This window comes from Haliaeetus leucocephalus, unplaced genomic scaffold, assembly GCF_000737465.1.
Source record: "Haliaeetus leucocephalus isolate CR32 unplaced genomic scaffold, Haliaeetus_leucocephalus-4.0 Scaffold157, whole genome shotgun sequence".
Taxonomy (NCBI): domain Eukaryota; kingdom Metazoa; phylum Chordata; class Aves; order Accipitriformes; family Accipitridae; genus Haliaeetus; species Haliaeetus leucocephalus.
The window spans coordinates 1,026,641-1,047,016 of record NW_010972593.1 but is presented as its reverse complement, the minus strand read 5'-3'; the positions used below and the strand labels follow the sequence as shown (position 1 = coordinate 1,047,016).

Below are 20,376 nucleotides of genomic sequence, written 5' to 3'. Positions count from 1 at the left end.
CAAAGCACCTGTAGCCTTAATAAAAGGATTTTATCCAGAGACAGCAAAAAAATAAAATATAGCTATCCCGAGCTTTTCTCTTCAGATGTTAATTAAGATTTTTGCGGTCAGTGCGGGATGAAGTGTTGTGTTAGGATCTGATTTTTTTTCATCTGATGGGTGAGAAGTCATTCGCAAGCCTTCGAGTCTTACAAGGGCTGGGACCATTTGCAGGCATGGGTGCTGGTTTCTGCTGTCCCCCCTTTCCCCTCCGTCGCTGCTGTCCTGCATAGGGCTGGGTTTTGGGGTGTAGGTACAGCCGCAGACATGGAGCTGTGCGTGAACCTCCCATCCCTGCCCCAAAAAGTAACACTTCAGCATCCCCCCTTATAAGCTCCTGACAATTGTGAAGGTAATTGAAAGGAACCAAATGTTCTCTTTGGAAGTTCACTTTATCAGTGTTAATCTTCTATGTGGAGTAATTTAATAAAGTTCCCCAAAGAGCAAACTGTAAATTCATTAGTGCCCATTTTGGACCGCACCCTCCCTCATTTTGGGTAAAAAAGAGATTAGAAGTCATCTGGGCTCTGTGATAATTAAAAAGAAGATGCTCAAACATAATTCTTAATTAAACAGTAATGAGATAAGAACTTGTGTAGTCTGCTTTTAGTCTGTTGGAAAGATGCAGAGGTTCCCATTGTAATTATGTGATTTATGATCTTCCACACAAAGATGTAATTAGTTTTTTTTCCCCCCTTTTTAAAATTTAAACATTATTTAGATAAAAAATTGCACAGCAATTTGAATCTGCTTTTCCTGGTGGAATAGTAATTTGTTTGGACTTATTTGTAGGTTTCAACCTAAAAAATTCCTCCATAGTTAAGAGATGATACCCTAAAATACAAGACCCCCCCTGTGTGTCTGAGAGCCCTAAGGAGAGGGAGGCAGGTTGTTGGATGTGATGGGATGGTAGTGGGAGATGGGGAGTGAGACATCTGAGGCTGAGAAATTGTGAAAGCATTTCTTCCTGCTTAAAGAGGTGAAATTTGTGTTTCCAGATGACACCTGTAGAACCCTTCCCCCTCTGATGCCAATCTGCTGTACTAATTAGACCCGCAGATGGTTTGTTTCTGCCTGCCTCATCTTCTGCAAAGAGATGGACTGAGCCCTCAGTGAGCTTTTGCAAATCATCGCCAGGGAGTTTGAACACATCTACCTTAGTGGAGTTACATAAATATTACAAACGTGTGTATAGCCGTGCATTAAATGGCATTCTGCTCTGCAGGAAAGCACGCCAAAGGTGAGTTATTTACGATTTCTTTGTTTAAACACCTGTTTGAGTCTGCTTTTGAAGCTCTGCTCTGTTGGACACACATTGCCCCGTAGCTCATCTTTTTGTCCTGAAGTCACCTAACCCCATTTCATCGCAGGATAGGCCGTGCATACTAACCACGGTGGAAAATCCACCTCACTGGCACAGGAAAAAAGGGCACCGGTGGTTTAAGATCAGACTGGTGCCTGAAGGGAGAGTCTGTGTGGAAAACAGTGATAAGAGCTTGAGGTCTCACCTGTGGAATAATGTCCAGGTTAGAGGAATATGATTCCTAGACCTTGCTGCTTCACCAGACTAATGCTAAACTGACCTCAGTAAAAATAAAATAACTAAGACTAACTCTCCAGACACTGTGCTTTGCATGGCTTTTGCAGAGCTCTAGCTCGAAAGGACAAGGATTGGGGCAGAGGTGTTTGTCATGGAAACGAAGAACGGGATTTGGTCAAAGGCCTGTTGCTGGTATAAGACTATTTTAAAGAAGGAATTTCTCATATATTGCATCATCTGATGGGTCCTGAGGTCCCACAGATTGTTTATATTGTGCCCTTCCCAGCTTAACCTGGCTGACCAGACTGCTGACCCAAAGATCCCCCCCTCCCTTCTCCTGGCACTTTATTCACTCTTCAGGGGGAACAGGGACAGAACAGATGTCCCTCCTTTCCTCATAAACAGCAGAACATCTTCACCTGCCAGACAAACAGTTTTCTAAATGTTGTTAAAGTATCTGGGAGTTTGAGCAGCATCTTCTGAATATAACAGCCTCCAAAGCTGAGAACATGAGGGTCAACAACCAGTTTTCTTTTAATTTTGGAAGTGCGGTTTTCTGGGAATTGTATTCCTACACATTTTTAATATCCTTTCTTTTGTGTGACAGGTGTAGCAGATTTGCTCTTTGCTTCCCTTTCAGATAAAGAAGCAGAGAAGAACATGAATTCTTTTGTTGGTGGCCAGGAAGGGGTCGTTAGTGCTGCCCAGCTGCTTTGCTGCCCAAATCACACACCTGATGCCACTTTGCAGGAATTGGGGGTCTGAATCATTTCTAGTCCTGCTTCTCTCCAGTTTGCTGCTTTGTTCTGCGCTTGCTTGTCCCAGGGCAGCCTGGCAGGTCCGTGAGCTCGGCATCACTGAGAGGCTTCGTTTCACTTCCCTCGTGGATGGAGGTTAGCTGGGATGGGTGAAGGTTAGTCGGGTTTGTGTTGCAAGAGGTGGTGGATCTGCAGCTACGGCTACTATCAGTTTCTTAGTAATTGTCCTCCCAACTTGTTCTGCTTTCATGTTATTCCCTTGTCCCACCTCCATCTTCTCCCGAGATGTTTTAGTCTTCCCACTGTTTGTCCCACTGGCGCAGGAGGGCTGGGGATCAAAATGCCTGTGTCTTGCCCTCCAAATCGATGTTGTTTGCTGGTATGAAGTGCCTGGGCACCAGCTGCTTCAGCAGGCTGTACAGGGGGGTTGGTGCTGGTGTGGAAAAGCTCATGTAGATCCAGCTCTGTCCCAGAGGTGCTGGTGACCACATGGCAGCTGGGGATACCCCCCCAGTACCCCCCAGGGCAAACTCAAGTCAAAGGGAGCTGCCAGGAGATGGAGAAGCACGGCACCGCTCACCCTGCCTGCTTCGGGTGGCTCAGTGAAAGCTGGCATCACTTTTCTGGAGGTAACTCTTCAGCATCCCCTCCCCAGCCCCTAAAAATATCCCGTGGGTGGTATCTGCAGGGCCCACGGCAGTTTTTTTTAATAATTTGCATTTTTTTGTCATTTGCATTGTATTTATGGCTGTGTGATTCAGCGAGGTGCCGTATGCCTCGACTGTCATCTCTAGGCCAGTCTGTAGGAAGGATTTGCACCTCACCCCCAAGGCAAATGCTCCGTGAGCTTCATTTCATTGTAGTGTTTTGGAGGAAGTGAAGATGGATGCATATTATACTGAAATCTCACCATCTCTTCCTCCCCCACATTTTAGGAGAATATGTATGAATCTCTGCTGTGTCCTCTTCTGTCTGTTAAATGTAGCAGTATGGAAAATGTTATTTCAGTTTTATCTATTTAAAAGTGATTGTATGGATTAACAAACCAAGCAGAAGGTCTCTGCTGCTGTTTAACTTGGTATCACTGTGTCCTTTTGGAAGACTTGTGGCTGCAGGTCACTGGCGAGCACTCAAGCGCTTTGCTTGTATTTCTGCTTCCCTAGATGTTGACAGTAATGCTGGAGGTGCCAGTCCTGTCCTGTTTGAAATAACAGCTTGGTGGGGTTTGGAACGTAGTGGAGATGCCTTCAAAAAAGTCTGGCCTTGTTGAAGTGTCTTGATAAGATTGTGCCGTCATGAGTTGTGTTAGAAAGCCATGGTCAAGTTTTATTAAGAAAAGCCCCTTTGGTGTCTGGCAGAAATGAATTAGGTCGCTGTAAGGGACTGAATTAAAAACAGGAACCACAGATGCACTTTTCCACAGGATTGCTTTTGTCTGTCCCTTGTTGTTGCCTGGGTTTGGCCAAGGAAAGTGAAGGAAGTTTCTCTGGTCTAGTCCTGGTGTTGCCATGAGGGTGAGGAACAAAACCAGGAGCTCGTCAGCAAAACCAGACCCAAAGCATTTGAGAGGGGTTAAATAAACTGCGCAGTAAAGGTCTCACAATTCCCCTTTACCCACCCCTGCCTTTAAAAGCTGGACATCTACTTATTTTAATGGTGAATCCTGGAAATGCAGGACCTGAAGTGGAGCCTGGGGGCTCTGTGGTCCCCAGGCTGTGCAGCTGGGAGCCGTCAGCGTTGATCCCCTTGCAGCTGCCTCCTCCGGGCACCTCTGCAGACCAGGGGAAGGCACCAGAACCCTCCACCTTCCTTCTCCTGAGGCTTAGCACGTAGGTAGACACCTCCTGAGCCTTAAGCAGGGCATTTATTGCCCTAAAAAGAAATATATATTTAATATATATAAATATATATCTATCTTTATCTATAGAATGAGGCTGGGTTGTTTGCTGTTCACAGAAATACCAGTGTGCCGTCCCCATCCGTGCCGTGGGGCTGTTGGTTATTTTGCTGGGAATTGTTTGACTCTCCCAGCTAGAAAGATGGGAGGAAGGTCCAGTGGAAGTGGAACCTGAATTAGCAATGTTTAGCAATTTCCTGAACAACACCTTACATGCAGCTCAGGCAGAATGTTATGTATTTAAAGAAGAGATTTTTTTTTTTTAATCATTTGGACACAATATTTTTTTTAGAGGGGTTTATTATCCTCAGTAAGCCTGGGATAAAACCCTTGTGTAACCTATTAATCTAGAATGGCCATCTGCATGTATGCGTGTGCTTGTATGTATGCATCGCCGTATACATACACAGATGGATGGAGCCCCACACTCTCTTAATCAGGCATCTTTCTCTTTAATGACTGGAAGGGAATTGTGCGTGTCGGTCTTTCGAGAGATAAAGGCATGATGAGATAGCAACATCAGGGGTTGATCTCTGTACAAATTGCAAAGGGATCTAGAGTTATCGCTCTAGCGTATAGATGGATGGATAGATAAGTAGACAATAGAAAAATAGGCAGATTAAAGATGGACTGGGATGAATATGTTAAATGGCTGGAGAGAGCACACTGTTAATAAACAGAAATATAGCGCTGCTGTTCAGGCTTCAGCCATCTTGGTTTGAAACAATCTAGTAATTTGATTTTATTGTAAATAGTTAATGCAAGTGCAAGAAGCAGACGCAGAGGTATGCATGGTGAGGTTTAAAGCAATCACCTTCTTGTTTGTGGCTGCATGGTTATGCCCTGCTTAGTCACCAGGACGGTGTTTTCTTCGACTTCTTCATAATTCTCTATTCTTTATCTGCTGTATCCTAAATGTGGCTTTAAAATACACACTCCCCCTTCCACCCTAGAGATGTTTCAAAGAACAGTAAAAGCAGAGGGGCTGTGCCTTACCCCTCCTCCCTGGCCTTTCTCACGTGCTGATCAGGAGGTGAAGCTGTCTCCGTTCCGAGGCTGTTTAATACCTCCTGTATCATCTTGACTGAGAAATCACAGGTCAAGCAAAAGCAACACTTGGGATTCAAACTTAGATTTGTCTTTTGGATCTCAGCTGCTGGCAGAGCTGAGTCCCAATCCTGCTGTTAGCCGAGAGGTCAGTGTGTGCAGACTGAGCCAAATGTTACCGTCTCTGCTTCCCTGGGATAGATGGATTTGGTGATGGGGACATGGGGATGTGCAGTGGCTCCATCCTTACTGAACTCAGCCCGATTCAGCCAGCACAGCACCATCGATGCCTGTCAGCCCAAGAGGGGAATGCCCAGGGCATCTCACTTCTGCACCCTTGGGGTGGCAAGCCAGGGTCCGAGGACCATCCGTGGAGTCAAAGGTGTCGGGGTCATGCTTTCAGCATGCCAATGTAAGAAGGTTTTCACCAGTGAACAAGGCTTCTCTCCAGGCTGGTGGTGTGTTTGGCTTTATAGGAGGAGCAACAGCTGCCACATGGATCTGGGATGGCTCTGGTTGTGCCGAGAGTTGGTGTTGGATGAGCTGAGGCTGGTGCCGAGAGCAGGAGGGTGGTGAGCAGTTGGCGGCAAGAAAGCGGTAGCCAGGGGTGGGCTTTTCCTTCAGCCCCTGCAGAAGTGACTGAAGCTCAGATGCGAGGAGGGAAAGCTCTGATGGTTCTTGGCCTGCAGCTTCTGTCATGCTCCAACATGGGATTTGCTCCTGAAAGGGGAGAGAGGGTTTCCGTGCAGCTGTGGGTGCAGAGAGGGAGCGCTGGCATGTCTGTTCAGGTGCCTGTTGTGACACTGCAATAGAAATGACTGAACTTGTTGTGGTTTCCTTCTTAGGAAATTTGGGAGCAGTCTCCCTGTATCCCTTTCCCAGTGGATGAACTTGTTGAGATAGTAAGACAATTTTCTCAGTGCCTGTGAGGGTATTTACTTTTTCCATTTCAGTTCTACATCTGTTCACTTACTGACTTGGAATTTGCAACCATCTTATTTAGGAGAAAGAATTGATTTCTCATTCTCTTACTGCTTCTCTTGGTATAATTAAAGCATATTGCAACATGAAGAATTTCTCCTGGCCTGGGAACTAGTTTGCCACTTGGGTAATTCTGTAAACCAAGAAAGGCTTTTCCTTTTCCTCTGGAATGTAAATTACAGTTACATCTGCTTTAAAGTCTTTGTTCTGCTGCAGGGGACTGAAGGGGCTCTTGGTTTAGGTTTCTGCAGAGGCGTAGGGGCTTTTGCAAATCAATCCCTTAGTGATTTGGCATCCAGGCCGTTGCAAATTAAGACTGATGCGCGAGCTGGTTTTGCCCAGCATATTGTAGATGAGAACTGGGACAAGCCTGCTCCCTCCGAGCCCCCGAGAAGGGCTCTCTTCTGCTGAACACCGTCTCTGCTGCTCTGAGCTGACCCGCCGGCCCGTCGCCGCGGGGAGCTCCAGCTTCTTGTGGCAGCACCAGGTTGGCTGTGGGGGTCCGGGTGCCCCTCACGGCCCCGGCAGGACGTCCCACGGCAGACGGAGGGACAGACGTGCAGGGTCTCTGCTTCCTGGGGCTGGGGATGGACCAAGCAGGTTGGGGTTGCCACGTGCCAGACCCGTGGTCTGGGGTCCGCAGGAGGCCCTGGCAAGGGGGGCTCAGGGCTTGGTGGTCTTCCAGCAGCTGCGCTTGAGGAGAGAAAGAGTAATTTGGGATTGACCTTTGGATCTAGCATAAATAGTTATGGTAGAGGGAGAGGAGGGCTTGAGGAGACATTCCTTAAACCGTGAAAAGAATCGGTTCAGGGTTTACATGTAAATGGTGTCAGAAATGCCTTGAGATCCACCTGCTGCTGGAGAGGGCAGCGCAGGGCTGGGTGCTGGCTGCAAGGTTACAGCGAGGGGCTGGCGGGGAGCGGGGGGAGCACCATCTCAGGCAAAGTGGGTGTTTGCCCTGGGGGTCCCTGGCGAGGGGACCTGCTTTGGCCAGGGCCAGGGTCGGCTCTGAATCCTGCCGGGGCTGCTCCTGGCTGAATCTCCTGCTGTGGGATACTGTTCCTCGGAGCAAACTCTGAACTATGCTCTGGACACTCTCTCCATGACGAAAATCTGTGCTGTAGCCTGTTCTGGAGGGGTGGATTAGGCTCTGTTCTCGATGTTTACCTCGCCTTTAATAAGAGAGGGCTCTGCAGCTGAGATTCCCTTGTAAAACCACCATCTGTGCTTTAACCCTGATCCTCTGTAAGGAATCGTATTGGTGTAGATCCAGAGCCCTGCTGACAGTCCTTTCCTGTAAAAATATTACCTGCAATGATTTACTCCTTCCACCATGTGCTAGCATCGCTAATAAACTTGCTGTCAAAGCTGTCTGTCGCAGCTCATGTTAAAGAAAGAGTGTGACAGATTAAAAAAAGACCCTTGGATCAATAAAAAACAAGAGCCTTCCCTATTTCCTTGCTGAAAATGGGCATTAATGGACCATCACTTAGTGTGTAATTAAAATAAAAGGAAAGTCAGCTCTGTGCCAGGTTTCAGGCTGGTGCTGTCTGGCAGAGCAAGCCCTGAAAGACTGAGCTTGTAGCAAGAACTCTGATTTAATTTGCTCTTTGCAGTGAGGACCGGCGCCGTGGCACAGGCGAGGTGTACCACGCACATCCTGGAGCCCGGAATCATTTATGCTTAATCACACCACTAGCAAATCGGTCTGTCGCATTCAGAAACCGCAAGTTAGAATGTAATTTCAGCAGTTTATGAGCATCAGTGAAAGGCTGCGTCAATGGGACTATTACGTGCAGGTTTTCTGAATGTCTTCGTGGTGCCTCTGCTGAGGCTGAGGGTGTCCTGGTCTAAAGCAGAGATGGAGAGCATAAAAACCTGCTGGTTATCTTCTGTGATAAAACAAATCTGTGAAAAGCTTTGCAGTATGAATTACACTGAGCCAAGTCAAAGTAGCAAGTGTTCCAGCTAGGAGGTTTTTGTGGAGCCGAGATCAGGTCTCTGCAGGTCCTCTGTTATCCCTCTTTGTCCTTAGGAGCTTGTACGTGGTATCTGCTCTTTGCTTATGGTCCTTTATGGCTTTTCTGCTGTGATCTTTAGGTATCTAAAAGCGCAGTTTGGCTCTGATGGTCTGAGTCAGCCCTTGCCTGGCCCTGAGCGATGTGGTGTTTTCCTCCCAGGCCACCGAGCATCTTGTTTTAGTTACCTGTGGTACATCTAAACCAGATGTCCCCGACCTGTTCTGGCTGCAGGGAACCACAGAGGTATTTATTGGCCGTGGACATCTTGGCTCTCTTCCTTGTCAGCGGGGGTTTCTCTGGATGGCCAAATCAGGATGCCTCCGATGGGTTTTTCTGTGCCAGAATCATTGTCCGGAGCATCCCGCTGCGTCCATCAGCTAAGGAGGGAGGGCTCTGCTGCCTCTTCCCCCCCATGTGTTCTTCCTGATCTTGTGCTATGAGGAGCAGGAAGGAGCCAAGTTTGTTACCGCTGCTACAGACTTGGCTTAAATATCTTCTAAGTTTTGCGTGGAGTGATGCAATGGAAATCAGAAGGCAAAGATGGTAATGGGGTTTTCCTAGCAATGATGCTTGTGTTTCTTGACCTTCCACGAGGAGCTGTTGTAGGACCATCATGACTGCTGTAGTGTGAAGGCGGACTCAGTGTCATTTTAAGTCTTTGCAGCTTTTGTAAGCTTTACTCTCGTGCTGCGAAGACTTCATTTTATGTTTGCTTCTCTAACTGGCTTCCTACTGTATTGGTTGGGGTTTTTTTTCTGAAAGATTTACTTAGTTCCCAGCTGTTGTTCCAATTCTCTTTGTCACTCACCTTCCTGTAGTCCATGTGGAATTTTTGTTCTGTAAGGGTTTTGCATCTCAACATGGGGGATGGTCACACCAGCTCAAAAAAGAATAGAACAAAAATAAGAGACTGGAGAGCGGAGATGAGAGTGATTAGCATCACAGAGACAGGAATAGCATTGCTGAGAATGCAGGAGACCAGGTAGGCACAGGGTGGAGGTAGGGAGGAGGCTGATCAACAGAGCTTAGAAGAAAAATCAGTTTTTCCTTTCTAATCTTCAATGATAAAATAAAGGGATCATCAAAATCAACACATTGATTGATGCAAGGTTGATGAAAGGTGTCTGTCCTGTGTTGTACTGCTGATCTGTAGAGTTCAGTACTACAAATTATGAATCCAGGAGATTATGAAAAGTCAAAAGTCATTACTATTCATGTAACTGCCTGGAGGTACTCACATACATAATTATAAACCAGGGGATTTTTTTTTCCTTCTCCTTTTTTCCTGTGCCATCAGGGTTGTTGCTGTTTGATGTTTGTTTGGCTCCCTACCTGCTCCATCTATCATGTGGAGTAGCAACATTTTGAAGGTGATGTAATTCCCTGGGTTTGCAGCTCACCTGATGTTCGATCACAGTTCTATGCTAACTTGCTCATTTTTTATTCCCCCTTCCCCCCGCCCCCCTTTAAGCTTAAGCCAAAAAGCTGGTGGTGGCACAGCCCATCTGTAAGTGGGAGGGAAAAAATACCTGATACAGAATATTCCCATCATCCTCCTGCTGCTGCTTCCAAAAACCTGTGTCCTCACCAGCCTTTCCCTGCTCAGCTCTTATTTGTCTTCATGTGGATGGAGTGGGAACCTCAGTCTGGTGAGCCTACATGTGAGTAGGAGCCACTGTTAGCACAGACCTGCTGAAGAAAGACTATGGTTTGGCTTATTAGGCTCTGGTTCAGGGTGGACAAAGATTTTAAAGCAGCTCATGTTGGCATTGAGAAGGCAGCTAAGTTTTCTGCTTTCAGCATTGCCACCCTGTTGCGCCGTAGGTTATGGCAGCGCGAGGCACGGGCTTTTCCAGGCAGCGGAGGAGCTGAGCTGCTCTCTCTTCCTGGACTATTCCCTTCAACGCAGACGTGGGAACCTCCGGCAGCGTAACAAGGCAGACCTCAATCTGCTGTGGCCATGAGCTTCAAATGGGACTTTTGGCTTTAGCTGCCTTCTGCTTTGAGTAAGTCTGTTTCTTCACTGAGTTTGTTGGTTTTTGTTTTGGTTTTGTTTTTTTTTTTTTTTTTTTACTGCTTGCCTGCAGGCTTGGAGCTGTCATCCTGAGCCAGGATGGCACCTGGACTCCAGACTGAGCAGGGAAGGGGATGAGATCTGCTCCTTTCAAAGCTACTGCCCCACATACAGGAAACACAGAGAAGTCAGCAGAAATGGAGGTCACCAAAGGTTTTAAACCTCAAGGTAGGCATAACCCACACACCCGTGGCCATGGTCCTGGCTACGCTCATGCCAAAGTCCACATTGCTCTAGCTGAACTAGTGGCAGCAAGTTTATGCCTGTGTCAGCTGCAGCTATTTGGCCAAAAGCTCTCCAAATGAGCTTGTTTCTTTGCAACCACATGTTTGGCTTGTAAAGGTGGCCTATTTTTAGAAGGAGCATAAGCACAGCAGAGGGAGAGCAACCTGCTACCTGGCCCTGGGCACCAGCGAAAAAGGTTTTTGCAGTCACTGTGTTACACAGAGCAACTGCTTCGTTCGTTGCCCGCTCCTACCAACAAACAGGTTTGCAGTCAGGCCTTTCAGACAATCTTCCTTTAATACAAAGTCAATATATCTACATACACAGTGGTATGAAAACCACTTACTGTTTCAGTTTGAAATAACAGTGTGAAAGCAACAGCACTTTGCTCTCATACAAAGAAAAAAACCTCCCCCCTCCCCCCAACTTGTCCAGTAAGATTTTGCTGCAACATACTTAGAAATTTGGGCAACTTTCACACAAATAAGTAAAATCTCGAAGAAGCCTTTTGTTTCTTTGTTGGTTTGTTTTTTTTTTTCAGTTAAAGACAGGAAATAGATTGTTGTGGGGTCTTCTGGGTAGCACTTGATGGCCATGATTACCCCTTCTAGAAAAATAAAAAAAGGAAAAGTCACAGGCAAGCAGTGTTCAGGGCAGTGCATCTTTTCCAAGACATGCTGTCCTCTGTGCACTTCTGCAAGAAAACTCCTTGTCACGTACACTTGCAAGAGCGTTATATCTACAACCCAGCACACGGACAGACTTGGGCCGTTACCTACAATACACCTTTGATGTTAGAATACCTGTGTGCGCGCTGATGTGTGTCATGGCTCCAAAATCCGCTATCTTTCTGTCTTCAGTCATCGTAAGACACTGGTATTGTTTAGTCTCCCAGTTCACCCCTGGCCCTGTTAAGACTGAGCAACATGGCCACAGCTGAAGGGGAGTGGGTTGGCACTGCCACCATGTCTAGGCCTGCCTGCTAATCTCACACCCTTCCAGAGACATGTGATATGTCTGCGATTTAAAACAAAAGAACCCAAAAAAAAAAAATCCAGAAAGGACATTTTGTTCTTACATGAGCAAGTTAAACCTTTTAAATGGTAGAAAAGCAATATGTAGAAGTAGCAATTTGCACTGCATTTTTATATATCACAGCCATTACACGTAACATTTCTACAGTGAAAAAATAGACTGTCTTTGAACATAATATGAACAAATAAGCAAATTTTTCTTTTAAATTCATTGACTGATATTCTTTGTCTTTTTTTTTTAAAAAAAAGGAAAAAAATACACTATTTAAAAAAAAGGTAATGTCACTTGTTACAGTTACATCGATACTTTAAAGAAAGCCACTCACAGTATATGCCATTGAATGCATCTTACTTGATCTTTCCCCGTTATTTATACAGCTAGGGCATGTTCATAGCTGTGCCAACGAGCTTGGTGGAACGTGGTACCGGGGCAGTCCTGAGAGTCTCTCTGCATCGCTCCCGGAGAGCCGCTGTGTTCAGAGGTGAGGGGTTGGCAGCAAGAAGCAGTTGGCTATTGGAAATAAATTTCTTAAGGGTGCTTCTTGGGCTCCTTTCAGAGAGATGCTCCTGGCCTTCTGCGGCAGGAACTGGTGGGGTGGCACAGCTGCTTGCAGCAGAAGTGGGGTTGTGTGAATGTGCAAAGAGAATGGGAAAGGGAGCGCTTGCTTTTTTTTTTTTAGAGGGTGTCCCACCACTGCTCAAATTAATGCCTTTGTGTTAGCTGGATGTGCTGAAAAGGGGGAACAGAACCAGCAGTCAGCAAACCCAGCCCAGGGGAGCTGCCACCTCTGCCTGTCCCACCGGTGTGCGAGGGGAGGGGGCCACATCGCACAGCCAGGTCTGGGTTTTCTATCTCTCTCTCTTTCTCTATAATTTTAAATATCCTAAAAAATAAAGTTTTGGAATTAGAAGAAATGAGGAATGTTCCAAGTATTCAAAATGTGAGCTATAAAACCTCTCGCGTGGCAGGGGCATTCAGTGAATGCTCTTTGCAAGGTGCCTGTCAGCCCAGAATCATCCCAATGTTGATACTGAGGTTATTAAGACTCCAGCTAGAAGAACTCCTGACCCTAAGTTTGCCTAAGTGTTGAGATTTAGTTCCTTTTCTTATCTTTTACAGAACACCTTCAATTCTGCAAGTGACTTCCTTTAAAGACTGCCAACTATATTAGTAAATAAACTGAACTCTAATGATGTAACCAAAGTCGGTTTCCTTCCCTTCTCCAGCAGTAACATTTCGCAAGGTGTGTTTTAGCTTTTGGATCTGTTTCATGATGTCCATACGTCCTCCACAGCGAACACCACTTGAGGTAACAAGAGCAGTTCACCACTTAAAGCAGTCCTTCAGCAATCTCCTGAGCTGCCTCTTCACGGTCCAGGTTACAACACGGAGTTCCTGAAGGGGTGTTCCTTTCAATCCTTCCCCCTGCTCCCCAATGCATTGTCCAGATGAAAAGGTACTTCTTCTGATTCAGTTTTGTAAGTTCAAGCACTCCTCCTGGGTCAAAAGAGGCCTTCCAGGACTTAAGTGGTTGGTAGAGTCTGCACAACGGATGGCTTTTTATGTTGCATAGTGATCAAAACTTCCCAGATACTCCAGAGCTGCCTGGTAACAGAACTGGTATTCATCCTGCAAACAGTAAAGAGAACCAGCTTCAGAGGTTTTAAATAGCTCTTCAGGATCCCTGCCCTGCTTTCCAGCTAGCACATACTTGGGCAGGAACCATGCGCAGACTCTTATTCTCAAAGAGCTGCAAACTACTGAGAAAGGAAATCCATTCCCTTTATTGTTTGTGCATCTCGTTGATACCAGTCATCCCACCACTAACTCTTCTGGCTCTGCAGCCAGCGTGGGCCATGTTTAGAGGCAGGTGAGTGAGTCCCCCTTACCTCAGACAACGATGAGATAAGAACTGAGGCTAGCAGACCAGGATGAAGTCTTTAAGAGACTTTATAATAATGTTTTTGTTTTTTGGGGTTTTTTTTGTTTTTTTTTAAATGACTGACTGACTGAGGTAAAATCAGCAGTGAAGCCTGGGCTTGCTGAGTAATCTTCAGGTAAGGTTTTGCTAGTGGTTAGAAAGGCAAAAAGCACGCTGTACTCAGCCAGGGCAGCTGAGGGATTGGTTGTAGCCGTGGTGCTTTGCTACTCAGCCCTCTAAACTGCGACAGAAGATGGGTTCCCCGTTCCACCTTACCTCTGTTTGCACCATAGCAGGTCGTTGTGTTCGCAGCATCTTTACTGTCTGGAAAATATCTACAACACCCTCATAACGCATTCTTTCCAGGACGATACTCAATGTGATAAACACTCCAGTCCTACCCACGCCAGCACTGCAGGAATGGGAGAAAAAAAACCAAACTGTATGTTACAATGTTCAACTGCTTCTCTAAATGCTTGAGGTTAAGGTATGGTAGAGCTATGTGTTATGAACACGTTACAACTGGAGAACCTCTGTCAGTCCTGCAGGAGGTAGGAAACAGTAAAACTGCCAGAGTGTGTGACCCAAACAAATATCTGAGAAAGTGAAATAAATAAAAAAAAAGCTTTGGGTAGTGGTAAACAGCATTCAGTGTGAAAATTATTACCAATATGTGACATTAGGTGCTTTTAAAATTAAATCATTTTAAGAATGCATTATCCTCTCCTGCCCAGGGCTAGGGAGGTACAATTCATACTACCAGCAAACACAAAGCAGCAGTGTTTGAGGTGAGGAACTGGGCTAAGGCTGGTAACAAATACTTCTAATTCTGCAGGTCAAATATTAACACTGTGGTTCCCATCTCCTTCAGAGTAGCAGCATTTCATACCTCTCCCCTAGATACAAAGGGTCAGGGGCCTTGTGGGCAGCACCCAGGGCTGAAGGGAGGTAAGTGTGGTTGGCAGAAGCAACGGTGTTTAGCACCCCCCCCTTCAGATACCCCCAAGAAATCTGCCTGCAAAAAAAGGGTGGGAAAGGAGGGAGGTAGCTGTAGGATTTTAATTCCTTCTGCTCTTTTGCATCCTCAGCTGAATTAGGTGTTTCCATTTGCACGTGCCTACCTGCAGTGGACAGAGATGGGGCCATCCTGGCCAAACTGTTCCTTGGTCTTATGTACCTGTCCAATGAAATCGATAAACCCTTCTCCTGATTTTGGCACACCTTGTTCTGGCCAGTCAGTGAACTGGAACTGACGAACAGTTCGTGACTGACCGTCCTGGGGGAGAAAATAAATAGTAATACTGAAAACAGCCTGTATTTGTGGTACTGAATACAAAAGGTAACCCCCCCCCCCCCTTATTTTGTTGCTAGTTCATTAAGGAGCACAAAAAGTTGAACCAACTTTGTTATAATCAAGTGAAAATAGGTATAATTTATATATATATAATGATGAAGCTGCTCATGTTGCAGTTGAGATTTCTGGAGTCAGCTTGTCAGTACCCATCTATACTCCTGGCAGGTGTGCTGAAAGCCCTGACCACTGCAAAGACTGCACAGATGGAGTCTTCAGCAAAGGAACATTGAAGGTGAGGTTATGGCCTCTCTATCAATCTTGAAAAAGAGTTGCTGTAGTGTCAGAATTACAGCTGACAGGAAGATAAATCTTGTTCTACCAGGACTGATGAGGCAATCCTCCTTCTCAACCTTGCAAATAGAATTATCAGGTTCTGTAATACCAGCAACCTCAAAAGCCAGAGAGACTACTTTGAGAATGAGGGTTACATTTGCTAAACAAATTTCAGAAGGTACTGAAATGTTCCTTCAGATGAGAAATCTGACACTGAATCTAGGATTATTTGAGTGAATGTGCCCCTTTGACTATGAGTAACAGTGGCTCCTCTTAAAGCCAGAGGAGAAGTGTACATTTTCTGTAGGGTGCAGAGTATCCTTTGCAAGTCCGTGTTTTTATTAGCTGTGGGGAGATACTATTTTTTCCTTTCATCTCAAATAAGCTGCAAGTAAAACCAAGAGCTGGGTACATCTCTAACAAAGGAACTCACTACTGTGATTAGTGAGCAGAGGTTAGAAAACTACTTTCAATTTGTAAGATATATTCAAGTACAATCTGTGTTTGTGTGTTCTGTTCCTCATCACAAGTAAGCTCTCCTCCAATGATGCTAATCCCAGACTTTCACAGAGAAAGTGTTTACACCTCAGTCTTTCTTAGGGAGCCAAAACACACCAAACTCCCTTGTTTTTGGTAAGCCACCCAGCTATAACCCTCGCAAGCACACACTGCACATTGTGCAGCACTTACCCTGGCATCGGTGACCTTGAATTCTCGCAGGATGTATTGAGGCATGTTGTATTCAGCCATGGGATCTACTACAAAGTACTGGTACCGGGCAGAGCGCTCTGCTGGCCAGTACTGATGGCACTTTTCCTGCCAAGGGGAAAGAAAGGTCTCTGTTAGCCCTTGTGCTGCAGGCTTCTCCTCATGCTTCTCTTTAGCACAGACTTACCCGACCCATCTCGCGAAGCTTAGTCAACATCACGACAATGGTGGAGTTGTTCTCCCATAGCATCCGCCAGAAATCTTCAGTGGTCTCTGCCAGTGGCCCTTGAGTAGCAATGTACGCCTTCTGTTGTCTGAAAGAGAACCCAAACACAAGGGGTGGGTCAAGACGGGGTGGAGAATTCCTTGGGCAGAAGCTTTGGGAAATGCACACAAAGGCTAGAGCATAGGAGAACAAATGGAAATGCTGCAGAAGAACTAGAACAGTACAAGGTCTAAAGGGGCAGGAGGTGGCTTTGGTGCTAATGACAAAAAAAAAAGCCACTGGTGAAGCTTTCTGTAAATATTGTTTCCAAGGGGTAAATCTAGATTACTCTAGCATGATGCCCTATATGGAAAGGTGTAACATGCTGCATGCTGGATTCCTGGAACTAGAATCCATCTTTTCTGGGCCTGAGTAGCACCAAGAATTCAACTGCCAGGCATGGAGATGCCCTAACCCCAGTGCCAGGACTGCTGCACACATCTGGAAGTGAGGAAATGTGCACATGGGGTTGCTTTGTTCCCTCAGTTAGGGCTCAGATTTAGCTGGTGGACTCAGAGCACACCAGTGGAGGGCTGCAACTCCTAGGGCTGGAACACATGGCATGTATTGCCTGTGGGAAGCTGTCAGAATTGCAACATCCCCAAATCACAAAAGTAATAAAAAGGCTAATCTGTTTTTAGAAACCTCCCAACAGCAAAATCCACCCCTCACTGACACCCTATGTTTAGGACCTGCAGCTGGCAAAGGGTTTGGTTTGCTTTAGGGAATAAGTAATTTTAAGACCACAGAGAATAAAGCTTATCAGAAGGGCCATATTTGAGCCTATGTGGGTTGCTGGCCGTCAGTAAGAGGGAATTTACCTCTAGCACTGCACCACTGCGTGTGGGTATACCTAGGTGTTGGGACAGAACAAGACTACTCATGTTAAGACTTAGTCCAGCCCTTAGTACTTCTGCATCCTTGGGCTTATACACAGAAAACTCCCTGACCGCAGCAGGACAGCAAGGTGCCATTTACCTGTAGCCATCAATAAAGCTGGCATTGATGTAGTCTGACCCTTCCACTCCTCTGATGGGCTGAAGGCAGACTCGCGTGGTCTCATATGGCATGATGTTGACAAGGCGATTCTTGAATTTGTTGCATGGGAGGTTGGCGCTGATGAACCTGGAGGTGTGGGCTTTGGAGTTGGCAAGTCGCTGAAGGCAAAAGCAGAGTCACAACCATTTGTTCAGCTTGTTTTTTGTTTGTTTTTTTTGTTTGAGCCCTATGCCAGCCCACTTAACTTGCCCTCCATGTGCCACTGTTCCACCACATTGTTCTGGTTGGTAAGCCCTCTTTTTTTTTTCGTTTGGGGTGGGGACAGAATCTGAGACCCTTCCCTAAGCAAAACTTTTGGGGGTGGGGGTGGGGGGAAGTGTTTAAAAACCCAATCTAAGGAGGGAGCAAATTCAATCTCTATTTGAAATGACCAGGCAAGCCTCCTGCAGTGAAGGTAGGTCTCCCCTGGGAACGGCTGCAGCCTAAGTCAGAAAAGTAATTACTTCTCTAACATGGAACCAAAAAGTTCCCATCAGCCTTATAAAGGCTCCCTGTCTGCTATGCATGAGTGCCAGCAGAACAAAGCTCCTGTGAGGAATACAGAGCCTTCCCCAGTGACTACTGTCCCCATTGAAGCATCTAGCATTACCTTGAACTCCAGCTCCATGCCTGTCACGTGCTCTCCGACTTCAATCTGTGCCAGTTTCTGGATGTAGGTGTAGAGGTTCCTAGCTGGGACCTCTGTGTTGCCACAAGCAACAGCCTCAAGCAAGGCATCGTGTATAAAGCTGTACTGGTCTTCTGTCTGTACCATGTAGTTGCGCTGTGACCTCATGAGGGTGACGTGCCCATAAATGTCCACTGTCTTCTCATGTTTTATCCTCTCTAGCATGGCGTCGATCACAATGAAGCAGCCGGTCCGTCCAACGCCCGCACTGGAAAGAAAAGGGAAAAAATGAAGCAATGGACTATTCTGCCACTGAAGAAAGACATTCCAGAAGGCCACCCACGAGTGAGGATCTTTCCACTGCCACAAACAGCAGTGAACACAAGGTAGAAACAGACGCACAAGGCAGAGAGAGAACAACAAATGCACTCAGGGAAGGAACCGTGGCCTTGTGAACACAGCTTTTGGACTGAGGCAAAGGAAACCCTGGCAAACCAGCCAAATGTGTGGGTCCAGCCGTTCCATGAATTTTGTTGTATTAAAGGAACTTGCCTAATGGAACTGGTGCTGGTGATTGCTCCTGCCCACTCACCTCAGTGTGTTGCTCTTGACATAGTTTAAAAATACTGTGTTGGAGGGTTTGGACAGTTGTACAGCATGTAGTGGAGGACAGTGGTGACACCAAAGTCACGGCTGCTCCGAGTCACTCTAGTGCACAAGCACAGTGCTGCACTGGGGCCAGTAAAGCCTGCACTGGAACCTAAAAAAAAAAGCTGTTTATCTGAACCCCACCTGGGCCAGTGCTGCCGCAAGAGCAGGGAGAGGCTGCCAGATCAGAGCCAGCAGAGGGAAAGGTCCTCTCATCTTCTGTGCTGGTCCGTACAGGGAAGTACTCAGGCTTAGCCCCAAAGAGTTTGCAACATGCAGAGGTTTGCTTTGTTCAGCTCAGTTTAACAAAAACTTCCCAAACCCAAGTTTGGTCTTATGTCGCCTGAGGACAGGATGGAAGATGAAAACTTGCCTCTGGTGACATGCCTATTGCCCCTCCATACCGATCTGCCCCATTTCTCCTGCCTCTTCATCTGTGACATCCCCAGGACGGGAGCTCTCCTGGCAGACACGCCATTATGACAATTGTAGGTAGGGGGGTCTAGGCTTGAACAAAAGGCTGGCACGATCTAAGGGCTTAAAAAGCATGTTTAATCGCTCAGATCTTTCAGCAGCTGAGAAACTACTGATGTTGTAATGAGTAACATGCGTCACCTCTTTTCCTAAATGTTTTTGTGCGTCAAGGTAACATCAAACTTGTGTGTAATGGCATTTGTGAATCAGCAGGGCTCTGTGGGTCTATGCATTTGCCACTGCTAATAAAGGTTTCCTTTTACTATTCCAGTGCAGCCCCTTTTTTCATAAAGCCCCTTGATCTCTGTTAATTAGACTGCCTAACACCTGAACCAAGCAGGTGACTCGAGCTTTGGCAAGAATTGAGCAGCTGATCTGGGAGCCAGTTCCTGCACATTGTGAGCTGACAGCTCTCTTTATTCATTTTCTGAGAGGTGCACAACAATTGCCATCTGCAAGGTTAGCGATAAGTTGCCCGCTTACAAAGACTGTTTAAATGGCATCCTCTACGAGAGGCAGGAGTAGCTTCCCCCAGCAGCCTGTAAAATTCAGATGTCTTTCCTCAGTCCCGAGTAACCTGCAGGCTCCTCCACTCCCTCCGGAGGAACACAGGGATTTATCTAAGTTGAGGCTGTGAGCGTTCCTCCTTGGGTTGTAAATTGAATTAGGGAACACTACCTGCCTATAGGGGCCTTCAGTTTGTCATTATCAGAATGGCTGCAGCACTCAAAAAAACCCTCCCCTTTCAATCACTGTCAGCTCTCCCTTTGACAGCTGAGGCAGCTCTGTCTCCCAAACACCCGATGCAGCAACACCAAGCAGCTTCCTAGGTCGCACTCGATCTTCCTCCTTTCCCACTGTGACAAGAAACAACCTCTACACACAGAACCAGACACCAGTGCAGCACGGGGCACTTCCCATCGCTAACAAGATCTGAGTGATTTGGTGCAAACTAAACCACTCGCCTCAGGAAATTCTGCGCTTAATGAAAACCCCAAGTATCCTCCTCAGATGCTGTCTGGGAATCCACTTCACAGGACAGCTTTCCCCTGCTAGGTACTCGCTAGGAGACTGTACATGTCTCCTAGGTGCAAATCAACATCCTTCTGAACTTCTGCCTCCCTTACGGATGGCCCCATGCAAGAGTTAGGTGAAGCAGACCAGTACCTGCAGTGCACCACAATCGGACCAGCATCAGGGGGGTTGCAGGTTTTCACCCGTCTCAGAAAAGCCAGGAATGGGGTGGGGTACTCGGGTACACCGTGGTCAGGCCATGCTGTGAACTGGAACTGGCGGACCTCTCGCTTCTCACTGGAGCCATTCTGCAAAGACAAAAGAGCACCAAGAGTAATGTAAGGTACCAGCACACCGCCATACCCTGCCAGTGCTGTGTACGGAGACTGTGCCGTAGCCCATCTCTGGGGGAAAAACAGGAGTGGGAAAAAAACTT

At 46.6% G+C, this 20,376-nt stretch overlaps 1 protein-coding gene across 1 annotated transcript in view; it reads right to left on the bottom strand.

Annotated features, from left to right (window-relative positions):
• Nucleotides 1–12,877: 12,877 nt before the first annotated feature.
• The window catches only part of PTPRS (protein tyrosine phosphatase, receptor type, S), a 98,543-nt gene continuing 91,044 nt past the window's right edge, over nucleotides 12,878–20,376 (bottom strand). Inside the window, exons 21-28 of the mRNA XM_010562231.1 lie at nucleotides 20,094–20,248; nucleotides 17,787–18,072; nucleotides 17,117–17,295; nucleotides 16,061–16,187; nucleotides 15,856–15,981; nucleotides 14,660–14,814; nucleotides 13,815–13,950; nucleotides 12,878–13,246 (exon numbers count right to left, since the gene is read on the bottom strand). Coding sequence (XP_010560533.1) covers nucleotides 13,178–13,246; nucleotides 13,815–13,950; nucleotides 14,660–14,814; nucleotides 15,856–15,981; nucleotides 16,061–16,187; nucleotides 17,117–17,295; nucleotides 17,787–18,072; nucleotides 20,094–20,248 — 1,233 coding nt within the window. The 3' untranslated portion in view covers nucleotides 12,878–13,177. The remainder of the gene's footprint in view (nucleotides 13,247–13,814; nucleotides 13,951–14,659; nucleotides 14,815–15,855; nucleotides 15,982–16,060; nucleotides 16,188–17,116; nucleotides 17,296–17,786; nucleotides 18,073–20,093; nucleotides 20,249–20,376) is intronic.